Here is a 17,654-nt window from a genome sequence, read left to right as displayed (position 1 = left end):
CGTTGCTTCGAGAGAGAGCAAGAAAGAGAGGTTGCTGAGGTAAAGAGGCCGCTGTGCCCGGTTGATTTTTAAAAACTGTCTAAAAAGTCATTTATTGACTTCTATATAACAAAATGCGATGTTGTCCAGACCCGGACCGCGGTCTGTCAGTTGACTTTGGCTGCCCTATACCAGGGCTGCTCAATCCTCTTCCTGGAGATCTACTGTCCTGTAGGTTTTCAGTCCAACCCTAATTTAGCATATCTGATTCAGCTCGTTAAGGTCTTGTTGAGCAGCTAATTAGTAGAATCAGGTGTGTTAAATTAGGGTTGGACTGAAAACCCACAGGAAGGTAGATCTCCAGGAAGAGGATTGGGTAGCCCTGCCCTATACTGTATAGTGCTCTACAGTGCTCGACTTTTGACCAGGGCCCATAATCAGCACTATAGAGAACGTGCAGATAATATACAAACACACATAACTGGGTTTACTGACTTAAGTGAACATCGTATTTTTTTGTGACTCTTGTTTTTTTACAGGTACAAAAACAAATGCATACAAACAAATGCATACAAAGATAACCTCCACCCATCCCCCCTCAGTCCCATCCACCCATCCCATCTCGTCCCTTGTGTGGATATTCAGTAATACCGTATACCCCGGTGTGGTACAGAAACTTTATGACAGTATGGAAATCTGGAAATAGCCCAACCCTAGTATGTATCTTTCAAATCTTAGAATGTTCTCAAACCGTTACTGCCTATGATATCAGTAAAGGTACGAATCCACATTTGGACCTTTGGGGGGATGTAAAAGGCCGCCCTCCAGATCACAAATATTGGAGTATGGGCATGCCATTTTTATTCCCAGTTACATTGTTTTCAAACATAAATCGTGTGAGCAATAACCAAAGCCTAGTTTACATACAGTGCCTTGCGAAAGTATTCGCGCCCCTTGAACTTTGCGACCTTTTGCCACATTTCAGGCTTCAAACATAAAGATATAACACTGTATTTTTTTGTAAAGAATCAACAACAAGTGGGACACAATCATGAAGTGGAACGACATTTATTGGATATTTCAAACTTTTTTAACAAATAAAAAACTGAAAAATTGGGCGTGCAAAATTATTCAGCCCCTTTACTTTCAGTGCAGCAAACTCTCTCCAGAAGTTCAGTGAGGATCTCTGAATGATCCAACGTTGACCTAAATGACTAATGATGATAAATACAATCCACCTGTGTGTAATCAAGTCTCCGTATAAATGCACCTGCACTGTGATAGTCTCAGAGGTCCGTTAAAAGTGCAGAGAGCATCATGAAGAACAAGGAACACACCAGGCAGGTCCGAGATACTGTTGTGAAGAAGTTTAAAGCCGGATTTGGATACAAAAAGATTTCCCAAGCTTTAAACATCCCAAGGAGCACTGTGCAAGCGATAATATTGAAATGGTAGGAGTATCAGACCACTGCAAATCTACCAAGACCTGGCCGTCCCTCTAAACTTTCAGCTCATACAAGGAGAAGACTCATCAGAGATGCAGCCAAGAGGCCCATGATCACTCTGGAAGAACTGCAAAGATCTACAGCTGAGGTGGGAGACTCTGTCCATAGGACAACAATCAGTCTATATTGCACAAATCTGGCCTTTATGGAAGAGTGGCAAGAAGAAAGCCATTTCTTAAAGATATCCATAAAAAGTGTTGTTTAAAGTTTGCCACAAGCCACCTGGGAGACACACCAAAAATGTGGAAGAAGGTGCTCTGGTCAGATGAAACCAAAATTGAACTTTTTGGCAACAATGCAAAACGTTATGTTTGGCGTAAAAGCAACACAGCTCATCACCCTGAACACACTATCCCCACTGTCAAACATGGTGGTGGCAGCATCATGGTTTGGGCCTGCTTTTCTTCAGCAGGCACAGGGAAGATGGTTAAAATTGATGGGAAGATGGATGGAGCCAAATACAGGACCATTCTGGAAGAAAACCTGATGGAGTCTGAAAAAGACCTGAGACTGGGACGGAGATTTGTCTTCCAACAAGACAATGATCCAAAACATAAAGCAAAATCTACAATGGAATGGTTAAAAAATAAACATATCCAGGTGTTAGAATGGCCAAGTCAAAGTCCAGACCTGAATCCAATCGAGAATCTGTGGAAAGAACTGAAAACTGCTGTTCACAAATGCTCTCCATCCAACCTCACTGAGCTCGAGCTGTTTTGCAAGGAGGAATGGAAAAAAATGTCAGTCTCTCAATGTGCAAAACTGATAGAGACATACCCCAAGCGACTTACAGCTGTAATCGCAGCAAAAGGTGGCGCTACAAAGTATTAACTTAAGGGGGCTGAATATTTTTGCACGCCCAATTTTTCAGTTTTTGATTTGTTAAAAAAGTTTGAAATATCCAATAAATGTCGTTCCACTTCATGATTGTGTCCCACTTGTTGTTGATTCTTCACAAAAAAAATACAGTTTTATATCTTTATCTTTGAAGCCTGAAATGTGGCAAAAGGTCGCAAAGTTCAAGGGGGCCGAATACTTTCGCAAGGCACTGTAGTTTAAGGGATATACAGTATCAGTGAAGACTACCTCTTCCAGGCAATAGGAGACACCACATTTCACTCTTACAATATAAGAACCATATCCAAACCGATTTAGGCTTGGGCTAAATGCTAGTGCCTGGACATACAATTTAAAGTCGGGTACAGATAGTCCACCTATGTCTTTCCCTCTTTGTAAATCTGTTAATTTTATCCTGGATTGTTTACCTTGTCATATACATTTTGAATCCGCACTATGAATGGTATCCCTATAGCCAGAAAGGGGAGATATGGGAAGCATTGAACTACAGAAATTCAGCCATGGTAATATGTTTATTTTGACAGTAGATATTATGCAGGTGTAACGCTCGTCGAAATGGGTAGACTAAGTAAGGCGCAGCGTGATTTGAGTTCTTCATAATTTATTTAAATGTGAACCAGCAACAAAACAATAAAGAGAAACAAACAAACAAACGTACAGCCTTGTAGGGCTCAAAAGCAACAATACAAAAACAAGATCCCACAAACAACAGGTGGGAAAAGGCTGCCTAAATATGATCCCCAATCAGAGACAACGATAGACAGCTGCCTCTGATTGGGAACCATACCAGGCCAACATAGAAATAATAAACTAGAACACCCCCCAGTCACGCCCTGACCTACTCCCCCATAGAAAATAAAGGCTTTCTATGGTCAGGACGTGACAGCCAGTTAAAGCAACTGGGCTATTATTCCAACTACGGATGTCGAATTGAATTGATTTGAGCATTCTATTAAAGTTTCTGGCAGTGGTTTATTATCTAAGGAAATATATATACTCAAAAATATTTAAAATGAGAAACGATTGGGATTCCATAAGTAGAGATGGAGTCCTCCATCGGGGTCTTGAGAGAGGAAGTCGGGCTGATTTGGTTAGATTCATTTTATAACTTGAGATGAAGCTCAATTTATCTTTGATATTCAATATGTTTGGGAGCAATTGAGATACATTGTCTAGACATAGTAAAATATTGTCTGTGTATAATGCGACAAAGTGATCAGTAGATTTTAGGGAAATGTGTTTTATCTCCTTTGATTGACAAATTGCCCGAGTAACCATGGATAATAAGAATAGCAAAGGCGAAATTGGATTGTCATCTCTGCTGCTTCTAGTGATTCTGAACGGAGGAGAGCAGATATTGCCTGTCATAACTATGACTGAGGAATTGGCATATATTATTTTAATCATATTAATGAAATTGGAGCCAATTCCCATATGTTCCAAGACAGACCAGTGATATGACAATTTTAGTCCATAAAAAGCTTTTATTCACATCTCTCCCAAATGAACCTTTGTGAACATCTTTATTAATAATTTTGAGCGATAGTGGACCTAACATATTGCAAATAGACCTCAGGAGGAATACCATCCCATTCAGGTGATTTGCCTTTATTCCACCACGATTTACTTTTTACTGTGATTGTAAACTCATTTCTGTGAATGATGTCTATTGATGTGTGATTAACAGGTTGTTGCACAGTTGTTATCCCAAATGAACCCTTAGCCCCTATGCCCTATTTTTCTATTTTATTTCACCTTTATTTAACCAGGTAAGTTGAGAACAAGTTCTCATTTACAATTGCGACCTGGACAAGATAAAGCAAAGCAGTTCAACAGATACAACGACACAGAGTTACACATGGAGTAAAACAAACATACAGTATAAACAAGTCTATATACAATGTGAGCAAATGAGGTGAGAAGGGAGGTAAAGGCAAAAAAGGCCATGGTGGCAAAGTAAATACAATATAGCAAGTAAAACACTGGAGAAAAAAAAATGCAATACTCACACAATATACAATATTTTGTATTGATGAAAAATAAACACTAATATATGTTAATTAGATAAGTATTCAATCCCCTGAGTCAATACATCTTACAATCACCTTTGATAGTGATTACAGCTGTGTGTGTTTTTGGGTCTCTACGAGTTTTGCATACCTGGATTGAACAATATTTGCCCATTATTCTTTAAAAAATTCTTAAAGTTTTGTCAAGTTGGTTGTTGATCATTGCTAGACAGCATTTTCAAGTCTTGCCATAGATTTTCAAATCGATTTAAGTAAAAACTGAACTGTAACTAAGCCACTCAGGAGCATTCAATGTCGTCTTGGTAAGCAGCTCCAGTGTATATTTGGCTGTGTATTTTAGGATATTGTCCGAATGAAAGGGGAATTTGTCTCCCAGTGTATTTTGGACTGAACTAGTTTTTTCTCTAGTATTTTTCCTGTGCCTAAGCTGTATTCCATGTATTTTTTTCACCTAAACAAACTACCAAGTCCTTGCCGATGACAAGCATACCCATAACATGATGCAGCCACCACCATGCTTGAAAATATGAAGAGTGGTACTCAGTGATGTGTTGTGTTGGATTTGCCCCAAACATAACGCTTTGCAATCAGGACAAAAAGTACATTTTTGCAGTTTTACTTTAGTGTCTTATTGCAAACAGGATGCTTGTTTTGGAATACAATGTTGTAATTACAATGTTGTTGATCCAACCTCAGTTTTGTCTTATCACAGCCATAAAACTCTGTAACTGTTTTAAAATGACTATTGACCTCATGGTGAAATCCCTTAGTGGTTTCCTTCCTATCCGGCAACTGAGTTAGGAAGGATGCATGTATCTTTGTAGTGACTGGGTGTATTTATACACCATCCAAAGTGTAATTAATAACTTCACCAGGAGACTGAAAAGATTTGGCATGGGTCCACAGATCCTCAAAAGGTTTTAGCTGCATCATCAAGAGCATCCTGACTGGTTGCATCACTGCCTGACTATGGCAACTGCTCGGCCTCCGACCGCAAGGCACTACAGAGGGTAGTGCGAACGGCCCAGTACATCACTGAGGCCAAGCTTCCTACCATCCAGGACCTCTATACCAGGTGGTGTCAGAGCCACCCACGCCACCCTAGTCATAGACTGCTCTCTCTGCTACCGCACTGCAAGAGGCAGGTCTAAGAGGCTTCTAAACAGCTTCTACTCCCAAGCCATAAGACTCCTGAACACCTAATCAAATGGCTACTCAGACTATTTGCATTGCCTCCCCCCCTCTTTTACACCACTGCTACTCATTGTTGTTATCATCTATGCATAGTCACTTTAATAACTCTACCTACATGTACATATTACCTCAACTAACCGGTGCCCCCACACATTGACTCTGTACTGGTGCCCCCCTGTATATAGTCTCCACATTGACTCTGTACTGGTGCCCCTGTATATAGTCTCCACATTGACTCTCTACTGGTGCCCCCCTGTATATAGTCTCCACATTGACTCTGTACTGGTTCCCCCCCTGTATATAGTCTCCACATTGACTCTGTACTGGTGCCCCCCTGTATATAGTCTCCACATTGACTCTGTACTGGTGCCCCCCTGTATATAGTCTCCACATTGACTCTGTACTGGTGCCCCCCTGTATATAGTCTCCACATTGACTCTGTACTGGTGCCCCCCTGTATATAGTCTCCACATTGACTCTGTACTGGTGCCCCCCTGTATATAGTCTCCACATTGACTCTGTACTGGTGCCCCCCTGTATATAGTCTCCACATTGACTCTGTACTGGTGCCCCCCTGTGTATAGTCTCCACATTGACTCTATACTGGTGCCCCCCTGTGTATAGTCTCCACATTGACTCTGTACTGGTGCCCCCTGTATATAGTCTCCACATTGACTCTGTACTGGTTCCCCCTGTATATAGTCTCCACATTGACTCTGTACTGTACTGGTGCCCCCTGTATATAGTCTCCACATTGACTCTGTACTGGTACCCCCTGTATATAGTCTACACATTGACTCTGTACTGGTGCCCCCTGTATATAGTCTCCACATTGACTCTGTACTGGTACCCCCTGTATATAGTCTCCACACTCTGTATTGACTCTGTACTGGTGCCCCCCCCTGTATATAGTCTCCACATTGACTCTGTACTGGTACCCCCCTGTATATAGTCTACACATTGACTCTGTACTGGTGCCCCCCTGTATATAGTCTCCACATTGACTCTGTACTGGTGCCCCCCTGTATATAGTCTCCACATTGACTCTGTACCAGAACCCCCTGTATATAGTCTCCACATTGACTCCGTACTGGTGCCCCCCTGTATATAGTCTCCACATTGACTCTGTACTGGTGCCCCCCTGTATATAGTCTCCACATTGACTCTGTACCAGAACCCCCTGTATATAGTCTCCACATTTCAGCTTTCATTTTTAATGAATTTGTTCAAAACATTTACTGGGGTATTTTGTGTGATCAGTGACACAAAATCTGAATTTAATACATGGTTCATTCAGGCTGTAACAAAATATTATGTGAAAAAAGTCAAGGGGTGTGAATATTTTCTGAAGGCACTGTGCATGTAACAGTCTTCTTCGATCTCCACACAACTCCGTTCTAAAACTGTTTTCATGATTTCTGATGGATCATCAAAATAAATAAATCACATGACATTTTTGGACTCATTCAGCAGTTATTGCCTAATCTAGTGGAATACTATTTCAATTTAATGTTGAAAGTTAAATTTATATTCCTAAAACATAAGTTGAAAATGATGCTGTTGCTGGTTCCCGTTGACAATAACTTTTGATAAATAGCCCATGACAAAACTCTGTTTTGAAAATGAATCAAAACACAGTTTTTAAGTGTCCAAATCAGTAATCAATATGCAGAAACAGTTCATGATATATTGAAAACATAATCATAAAATGTACTACCTTTCGTGACTTCCGCCCAAGTTGGTGCCTCTCCTTGTTTGGGCGGCGTTCGGTGGTCGACGTCACCATCTTTCTAGCGTCCACCGATCGACATTTATTTTTCCATTTGTTTGGTCTGTATTGTACACACCTGGTTCCCATTACGTTGTAATTATTTCCCTATTTAACCCTCCGGAGCCATCGTGGTTTTGTACGTGTTTATTGTTGTCAGTTGTCTCGTTTATGTGATTCTGGATTTTCGTTCTCATTGTTGGAAGATTATTTTTGAGTACAGTTACTGTTATTACTCATCTCTGTGTCCTGCGCCTGACTCCGCCTTACCCACATCAACTAGACTCTGACATACATGCCACGATATTATTTGTATTTATTTTAACGAGCACCAAAACATTTGTGGAAATTAATCACTCATATTGATTAGGGGGAAATCAGGTTTTATGTGATGTTGAGACTAAAACATGAAGAGTTTATAAGTTGAAAATTATTTAAAGCAGGACCAAACTTCACTAATCTGAGGTAAAAAGGTAATTGCCTTCATTTCCATGTGGTCGAAACATCAGCTTGTGTAACGTAATAACACATACTGTCCACCTACAGGAAATTAGCGCAATATAAAATAATAGAATATGTCAAAATAAATCCACATTTCAATTTAGGCTGATAGTGTCTGTGCCGTGTGTCTGTCATTCATTCATTCCCTACCTACCTGTCACACCCTGACCATAGTTTGCTTTGTATGTTTTTCTATGTTTTGGTTGGTCAGGGTGTGAGCTGAGTGGGCATTCTATGTTACATGTCTAGTTTGTCTAGTTATGTTTGGCCTGATATGGTTCTCAATCAGAGGCAGGTGTTCGTCATTGTCTCTGATTGGGAACCATATTTAGGTAGCCTGTTTGGTGTTGGGTTTTGTGGGTGATTGTCCTTGTTCCTGTCTCTGTACCAGATAGGACTGTTTAGGTTTTCCATGTTTATTGTTTTGTAGTGTTCATGTGTACATTTACGTATTAAAAGAACCATGGACACTTACCACGCCGCATATTGGTCCTCTGATCCTTTTTGCCTCTCCTCTTCGGAAGAAGAGGAGGAAATCCCTGACACTACCTATGAGCATGCATCTCAATGACAGCATAGGACATAATGGAGCAAAGAGTTTTCTTTCTTTCTGACTAACTAATATAACCAGGAAAAACTCTGAAACTAGACTAAGATACTTCAAAGAGGGTGGTGGCCAAAAAACAATAGCAACAACAGCAAAAAGGCATACGTGTGACCGCCAAGGCTGACCCTCGTGCCCTCTCCTCTCCACTTACCAGGTTGCCTATGGACAGCATGCCGTTGAACTCGTCAGTCATGGGGTAGTGCTCCATGGCCATGAACAGAGTGTTGAGCACGATGCAGATGGTAATGGCTAGGTCCAGGAAGGGATCCATCACCATCACCTTGACCAGCGCCTTCAACTGCAGCCAGCGCGGACTGCTTTCCCAGATCAGGTACTTGTGGGCAAACTCATACCAGCATGGGTGGCACTTCTGACGCGACTCCTCCAGTTCTAGGATGGGGAGAAGAGAGGGGGGGTTAAACTTTTAAAATTCACACTTTGCCATTGTGGTGTAAGAGACTGTTCCGTGTCTAAGTAATGTACACTCTGCTACTTATCCACTTTTCTATCTTCCCTCAGTGGTGATTTTAGACTACTCTCTGAAAATCCAACTTGACTTGGAAATTCCACCAAAAATGTCCTCTTTATGCATTTTCTTCAGGAAGGTTAGCACAGTATGCCTTTTCCAGATGTTTGTTGGTAGGGCCAAGCTTGGGTGCCTAATGAGGAGTTTGATGAAGATTGACGGCAGCTCAACGGAGGCTGAAGATGAAGCTGGGAGGCCCTCTAACGTGTGACGTCTCTGATGTATTTACTTGTTGGTGTCGTGTTGCACTGTGGCTTCTGCTGAACTGTCACCCTCTATCTAGTCCATAGGCATGGACTGTGTATAATTGAGGACAGCCTCAAGCTTCAGCAGATATGAGGAGCTCCTGTGCTCACTCAATGGTCACCTTGATGGTCCACAGAGACCAGTGGCTATCAGAGTTTGTGGGAACATGACCATAATATGCAATTGGCATGCTGACTGCAGGAATGTCCATCAGAGCTCTTGTCAGATAATTTTATGTTAATTTCTCTACCATAAGCCACCTCCAATGTCCTTTTAGAGAATTTAGCAGTACTTCCAACCAGCCTCACAACCGCAGATGTCATGTAACCACATCGGCCCAGGACCTCCACATCCGGCTTCTTCATCTGTGGGATTTTCTGAAACCAGACACCCGGAAAGCAGATGAAACTGACGAGTGTTTGTCTGTAATAAAGTCATTTTGTGGGGAGAAACACATTCCCAGTGGGTGGGCCTGGCTCCGAAGAGGGTGGGCCTATGCCCTCCCAGCCCCGTCCATGGCTGCGCCCCTGCCCAGTCGTGAAATTAATAGATTAGGGCCTAATGAATTTATTTCAATTTACTGATTTCCTTACATTAACTGTAACTCAGTAAAATTGTTGAAATTGTTGCATTTTGAGTTTATATTTTTGTTCGGTAAAAGACGATAACTAACTAAATACACCCTGATTTTTTAAAAATTAAACTAAATATATTTTTCATTTCGGCTGCCGAAAACGAGACGAGACAAATATCTTAACTGACCTTTTGTTTGTATTTTGTACTCAAATCAAATCAAATTTATTTATATAGCCCTTCGTACATCAGCTGATATCTCAAAGTGCTGTACAGAAACCCAGCCTAAAAGCCTACTGTCTCTATGCACACTCAAAGGGTCCTACACACTCACACACTCAAAGGGTCCTACACACTCACACACTCAAAGGGTCCTACACACTCACACACTCACTCCATCATCTACACATTCACACATAATACGCACATACATTTATCCTGACTCTACACACACACACCCACACATACAAGCTGCTGCTACTCTGAAAATCTTATATCCTGTTGCCTAGTCACCTTAAGCCTATACATATCTACCTCCATCACTCCAGCATCTCTGCACATTGTTAATATGGTACTGGCACTAACCCAAGAAAGGTATTTTACTGTACTTGTACATGTGACATTAAAACCTGAAACTCAAAACATCAAACTTGAAACTTATCTCTGTGACTCTAATCTGACTACTAAGTGGACTGGACAATAGTTTTTGGAGAGATTGAGAGCTTTCAGTGATATTTGTTTGGTCCAATCAAAAGCATGCATGACATTAGCAGCATTGTAAGGCTTTCTAATTGCAACTTTGTGATGCTGTCATTGGTGGGAAATAAATACCATGCCCAGGTCACCTCTCTGCCTGGCAACCGTTCTCCAATCTGGTGGCAACAAATCATTGATACAAATAAGATGGCTACTCGCCCTTTGGTACAAGCTCCCGGTAGAAAAGGGGGTGAGCCATTTAACTCCACGTTAACAAACAAGACCAAATGCCACATTTCCATAGGAGAAGACAGCATTTGCACCCACAAGTTGATGGGGAAATATACTACCAATCTCAAGACACATCTGAAAGATCCCAATATACTGTATATGCTCAGGTAAAAACAGATTGTAACAGATTGATAATGCTAGCTAGTTGGTTTACTGCAACCTATCAGACCAACCACGTACTGTATGACAGAACTTTGATTACAATATATTGTAGCTACAGTATGTCAATGGGTGTGATTTTTATCTGCTGCAGAGTAATGTGCTCTTCTGCCTATTTGGTGTTTGGAAGATGATGATATAGGATGATATAAAGAAAAATATGTTGGTATGGCAAGGCTATGTGTTGTGTGCACATTGAAGTCAGTCATTTATGTTTACTATAGGTTAATGTGATGTGAATCAAATGTGACTAAAATGTTGACTAAAATGGCCCACTGTTTTTGGCATTTTGACATTAACTAGACTAAATACTTCTTCAAATTACAAAAATGTGACTTGATTATATTTTTGTCAAAATGACTAAAATTAAACTAAATAATAAAAAGAGGGCCAAAATAAACACAGGTACAGAGGCCCCTTACCCTCCAAGGCATCTGTGAGATAGCTGGCCGCACTCAGAGCTCGGTCCCTCTGCACGTGCTCTTCTCTGGACACCGGGCGAGGCAGCAGCATGGTGCTCAACTCAGTGCTGGAGTTTGGCCCCTGGAGGAGACAGAATGGTAGGCATATTGGTAAGGGAGAGGTGGCCATATTGGTGAGGGGAGGCTGCCATATTGGTGAGGGGAGGCTGCCATACTGGACATTAGAGGCAGCCATATTGGAGAAGAGAACTGTTGTAGTGGTGAAGAGACGCATCCATTTTGGTGAGGAGAGGCAGCCATATTGGCAAAAAGAGGTGTTGCTTTATTGAGGAGAGTCAGCCATATTGGTGAGGAGAGTCAGCCATATTGGTGAGGTGAGGCAGCCACATTCGTGAGGAGAGGCATCCATATTGGTGAGGTGAGGCAGCCATATTAGTGAGGAGAGGCAGCCATATTAGTGAGGAGAGGCAGCCATATTAGTGGGGAGAGGCAGCCATATTAGTGAGGTGGGGCAGCCATATTAGTGAGGTGAGGCAGCCATATTCGTGAGGAGAGGCATCCATATTGGTGAGGTGAGGCAGCCATATTGGTGAGGTGAGGCAGCCATATTAGTGAGGTGAGGCAGCCATATTAGTGAGGTGAGGCAGCCATATTCGTGAGGAGAGGCAGCCATATTGGTGAGGAGAGGCAGCCATATTAGTGAGGTGGGGCAGCCATATTCGTGAGGAGAGGCATCCATATTGGTGAGGAGAGGCATCCATATTAGTGAGGTGAGGCAGCCATATTAGTGAGGAGAGGCAGCCATATTAGTGAGGAGAGGCAGCCATATTAGTGAGGTGAGGCAGCCATATTAGTGAGGTGAGGCAGCCATATTCGGCAGCCATATTAGTGAGGTGAGGCAGCCATATTAGTGAGGTGAGGCAGCCATATTAGTGAGGAGAGGCAGCCATATTAGTGAGGTGAGGCAGCCATATTAGTGAGGTGAGGCAGCCATATTAGTGAGGAGAGGCAGCCATATTAGTGAGGTGAGGCAGCCATATTAGTGAGGTGAGGCAGCCATATTAGTGAGGTGAGGCAGCCATATTAGTGAGGTGAGGCAGCCATATTGGTGAGGAGAGGCAGCCATATTGGTGAGCCATATTTAGATTATTCTATGCAGTCAAACGTAATCTATATTCTCAGCAAGTGATTATGAAATGACTGAGTCATGTGTCAGGGTTTCATCTTAAACAAGTATCTCACTCTCCTTCAGTTCAGTCTTTGCATAATCATTTCAGGACATAATTTAATCTATATTAATTGTACATTTATTTAAATACTAAATGATTGGAAACCACATCTGAGGAAATATACTGCACAAGTGCTGTAATTATGTTTTTATACTTCTATAATTTTTCATTTAATAATTTGTCTTGTCCGATTACCATGGAAACGGCACTAGTAAGACAAATTCAAAGATGACAGATTGTAATTCTCTATCTCTAACCAGATAATACTAATGGATGTCTCTATTGGCTAAAAACATAGCTCATATTGTACATCGTAAAGCACCGCTCATATCTTATGTCATAAAGCTCTCTCTGTCTCCCTGCAGGCTTAGCAATGTCTACTACTCATACTAAATGGGATCAATAAGTCAATGAAACAAACACAGCAGCCATGGAGAGAGGACCAGAAATATTTACGCATCAAAATTGACCATTTTTTTTAAACACCAGTTGTCAGTCAAGCCGCCTCCCAGAGGACAGGCTGATGGAGATGCACACACATGCTGTTGAACACAGCAGTCACTTAGGCAAGGCTATGCTAACACACACACACATCTCACATTGAGTCCACAGACAGGCTTTTCAATTTATGTTGGGTCAATGGCTGGAACATGATTCAGGATAGAGGCAGGGTGGTGACAGTTATCTAAGACATTCACTGACACACCACACACACACACACACACACACCACACACACACACGCACGCACGCACGCACGCACGCACGCACGCACGCACGCACGCACGCACGCACGCACGCACGCACGCACGCACGCACGCACGCACGCACGCACGCACACACACACACACACACACACACACACACACACACACACACACACACACACACACACACACACACACACACACACACACACACACACACACACACACAAATCATCCCTAGAGCCATGTGATATCCTTATAACTAGTTACCTCCCAGCTGTATGTATCCATGATGGTGTGAGTGACAGGGGTTAAAGGTAGTCCAATCAAAGCCTCCCTGACACAAATCAGCCTCCCTCTATGATTACATAACGTCTTATTGGTCTCCCAGGTAGTCGGGCTGGCAGGCATGAGTGACGCACATCCCCAGTGTCAGAGCTCACATAAAACCACCCACTCACTGTTTGGCAAGTAAGGAACCCACCACAAGACCATTCACCATTTCGACTCCTTTGTGGCCCTACCATCGCCACCACCACCAACATTCATTTAGCATCTGTTGCTACTGTGCGTTGCCATGGTTGCGTTTCCGAGACAAACTGGCGTCTGTGCCACTCACACACACGCACAAGCCCGCACGAACACGTGCACACACACTTCTCAATAACCTTCCACCACTATTAATCTGGATTAGCAGCAACACAGTGATTTTAGTGCCTTTCCTGGCCAGTCCGTTGGGTGCGATATTGCAGTGTACTGTATTGACCTCCAGAGCACAATACCGATGACTATAAATGAACTGTACTTGTTCTTTTTGTTTGTGGTAAATAGACAAACCTGTTGGTCAATTTCTTTAGATTGGTAGCTTTCTATTTCATAATTTGTTTACATGACACACTTTTTCTAGCTGTGTGTGTGTGTGTGTGTGTGTGTGTGTGTGTGTGTGTGTGTGTGTGTGTGTGTGTGTGTGTGTGTGTGTGTGTGTGTGTGTGTGTGTGTGTGTGTGTGTGTGTGTGTGTGTGTGTGCATGCTTACGTGAGTGTGTGTGTGCATGTGTGTGAGAGAATGAACAAGAGATATCAAAAAGGATCAGTAATATAGTGATAGGATCATTGGAGTGCACTGACAACCATGCTGTTCTGAGAGCAGTCTGTTTCCTGGGAGAGAGTAATGGATATAGGATCATTGGAGTGCATTGACAAGCATGCTAATCTGGGAGCAGTCTGTTCTGAGAGCAGTCTGTTTCCTGGGAAAGAGGACCATCATGTCCTTTATTTGGACAGACAGACAGACAGACAGACAGACAGACAGACAGACAGACAGACAGACAGACAGACAGACAGACAGACATTTGATTTACTATCCTTGTGGGGACCAAACCATTTATTCCCATTCAAAATCATATTTTCCCTAACCCTTAACCCAAACTGCTAACCATAAATGTAACCCCTAACCCTAATTCTAACCCCAACCCTAATTGTAACCCTAACCCCTAACCCTAAAATAGCTATTTGCCTTGTGGGGCCTGGCAAAATGTTTTCTTGTTTTACTATCCTTATGAGGACTTCTGGTACCCACAAGGATAGTAAAACCACACACACACACACACACACACACACACACACACACACACACACACACACACACACACACACACACACACACACACACACACACACACACACACACACACACACACACACGCACACGCACACGCACACGCACACACACGCACACACACACACACACGGCAGTGATAGCATGGCAAGTGATCCATTGAGTATTAGAGAAAATGCATTTAGGCTCTTCCCTTTTCCGTTCCTACACAGTTGCTAACATCCCTGCGGGGTAGTGTGAATCATCTGTTTTGAAACTGCAAATGAAACAGTGTGTTGTGTTAATGTTGAGTAGCCTAGCGGGGAAGAGGGAGCTGTTGGCTGTATCAGGTCACAGAGGTCTTGGCCAGTGACTCCAGGCAGCCTGAGGCTACTAAGTCCTGAGTCTACTCTACAGGATATGAGCTGTGGCCATTCCTTTGATACAGCTTTTTGCCACAGTAGTATCACCAGTTATCCACAGGGTGATTTCCCATGATGCATGCACATACGCAACCACACACAACACACACACACACACACACACACACACACACACACACACACACACACACACACACACACACACACACACACACACACACACACACACACACACACACACACACACACACACACACACACACACAACTCAGAAACCCAGTGCTCACACTCTCCTCCTTGACCTTCTCCATGATGCAGGCTGGGAGCCCCTGTGGGGTGACCCCGTTCTGGTCCATGGCCACGAACAGCTTCCCATTGACGTTGAGGAAGACCTGGGAACCCCGGCTGCCGGTGCTGTAGGTACTGGGCCTGCGTCTGGTGCTCCATGGGATCACCAGGGACCCAGTACGACTGTGTGTTCCCTCATTGTCCCCATGGATGCTGAACTCGTCGTCGGCGAAGTCACCCTCCGAGTCTTTGTTCCGGGGACGGAAGCTGAAGATGCTGATGTTGCTGCCTCGTCTGGTACGCGTGGAGATGGTGCGGGCGAGGAGTGGATGTGTCGGCTGGTAGGGGAGTGGAGAAGAAGTTTAAGTGGGATATATGGTAGGGAAGTCCTATGTTCGAAAAGAGTAAGATACTTGACTCAAACCCTGGATATCAGATAATCATTTTACAAATTAGGATTGCCATTGATCTCAGTAGTTTATTAGGGGAGAAAAATCTATATCCCAAAATATATACGTATATACAGAACCAGTCAAAAGTTTGGACACACCTACTCATTCAAGGTTTTTCTTTATTTCTACTATTTTCTACATTGTAAAAGAATAGTGAAGACACAAAACTATAAAATAACACATATGGAATTATTTTTAAATTTAATTTGTTATTTTACCAGGTAAGTTGACTGAGAACACATTCTCATTTACAGCAACAATCTGGGGAATAGTTACAGGGGAGAGGAGGGGGATGAATGAGCCAATTGTAAACTGGGGATTATTAGGTGACTGTAATGGTTTGAGGGCCAGATTGGGAATTTAGCCAGGACACCAGGGTTAACACCCCTACTCTTACAATAAGTGCATTGGGATCTTTAATGACCTCAGAGAGTCAAGACACCTGTTTAACATCCCATCTGAAAGACAGCACCCTACACAGGGTAGTGTCCCCAATCACTGCCCTGGGGCATTGGGATATTTTTTAGACCAGAGGAAAGAGTGCCTCCTACTGGCCCTCCAACACTTCTAGCAGCATCTGGTCTCCCATCCAGGGACTGACCAAGACCAACCCTGCTTAGCTTCAGAAGCAAGCCAGCAGTGGTATGCAGGGTGGTATGCTGAATAGTGTAGTAACCAAAAAAGTGTTAAACTAATCAAAATATATTTTATATTTGAGATTCTTCAAAGTAGCTACCCTTTGCCTTGATGACAGCTCTGCACACTCTTGGCATTCTCTCAACCACCTTCATGAGGTAGTCACCTGGAATGCATTAAAATTAACAGGTGTGCCTTGTTAAAAGTTAATTTGTAGGATTTCTTTCTTAATGCGTTTGAGCCAATCAGTTGTGTTGGGACAAGGTAGGGTGGCACAGCAGTCTAAGCCACTGCATCTCAGTGCTAGAGGCGTCACTGCAGACCCTGGTTTGATTCTAGGCTGTATCACAACCGGCCGTGTGATACAGTACAATAGGGCAATTGTCCCAGTGTAATCTGGGTTAGGGTTTGGCTGGGGTAGGCTGTCATTGTAAATGAGAATTTGTTCTTAACTGACTTTCCTAGTTAAATAAAACATTTTTAAAAAGGGTTGGTATACAGAAGAAAGCCCTATTTGGTAAAAGACCAAGTCCATATTATAAAAAAAACAGCTCAAATAAGCAAAGAGAAATGACAGTCCGTCCTTACTTTAAAACCTCTTGGAACTACCCATCCCGGATCCGGGAGAATTGTCAGCAACTACACTAATTAGCATAGCGCAACGGTCAAAAAAAAATACTAGAAAATATTCATATTCATGAAATCACAGGTGAAATATAGTGAAACACAGCTTAGCCTTTTGTTAATCACCCTGTCATCTCAGATTTTGAAATTATGCTTTACAGCCAAAGCAAGACAAACGTTGTGTAAGTTTATCGATAGCCTAGCATAGCATTATGTCCAGCTAGCAGCAGGAAGCTTGGTCACGAAAATCAGAAAAGCAATCAAATTAACCGTTTAACTTTGATGATCTTCGGATGTTTTCACTGACGAGACTCCCAGTTAGACAGCAAATGTTCATTTTTTTCCATAAAGATTATTTTTATACCCAAAATACCTCCTTTTGTTG

At 42.6% G+C, this 17,654-nt stretch overlaps 1 protein-coding gene across 5 annotated transcripts in view; it reads right to left on the bottom strand.

Annotated features, from left to right (window-relative positions):
- Window positions 1–17,654, bottom strand: part of scn5lab (sodium channel, voltage gated, type V-like, alpha b) — a 207,717-nt gene that overhangs the window by 98,343 nt on the left and 91,720 nt on the right. For 4 of the 5 annotated variants that reach the window (XM_052503848.1, XM_052503846.1, XM_052503850.1 and 1 more), the window contains 3 exons: window positions 15,557–15,895; window positions 11,356–11,476; window positions 8,594–8,832 (listed from right to left, as the gene is read on the bottom strand). In XM_052503848.1, coding sequence (XP_052359808.1) covers window positions 8,594–8,832; window positions 11,356–11,476; window positions 15,557–15,895 — 699 coding nt within the window. The remainder of the gene's footprint in view (window positions 1–8,593; window positions 8,833–11,355; window positions 11,477–15,556; window positions 15,896–17,654) is intronic. The other variant, XM_052503849.1, reaches the window with a different exon arrangement.

This window comes from Oncorhynchus keta, chromosome 4, assembly GCF_023373465.1.
Source record: "Oncorhynchus keta strain PuntledgeMale-10-30-2019 chromosome 4, Oket_V2, whole genome shotgun sequence".
In the NCBI taxonomy this organism is placed as follows: domain Eukaryota; kingdom Metazoa; phylum Chordata; class Actinopteri; order Salmoniformes; family Salmonidae; genus Oncorhynchus; species Oncorhynchus keta.
Note: the sequence above shows the minus strand (reverse complement) of the source record. Positions and strands in the feature narration are given on the sequence as shown.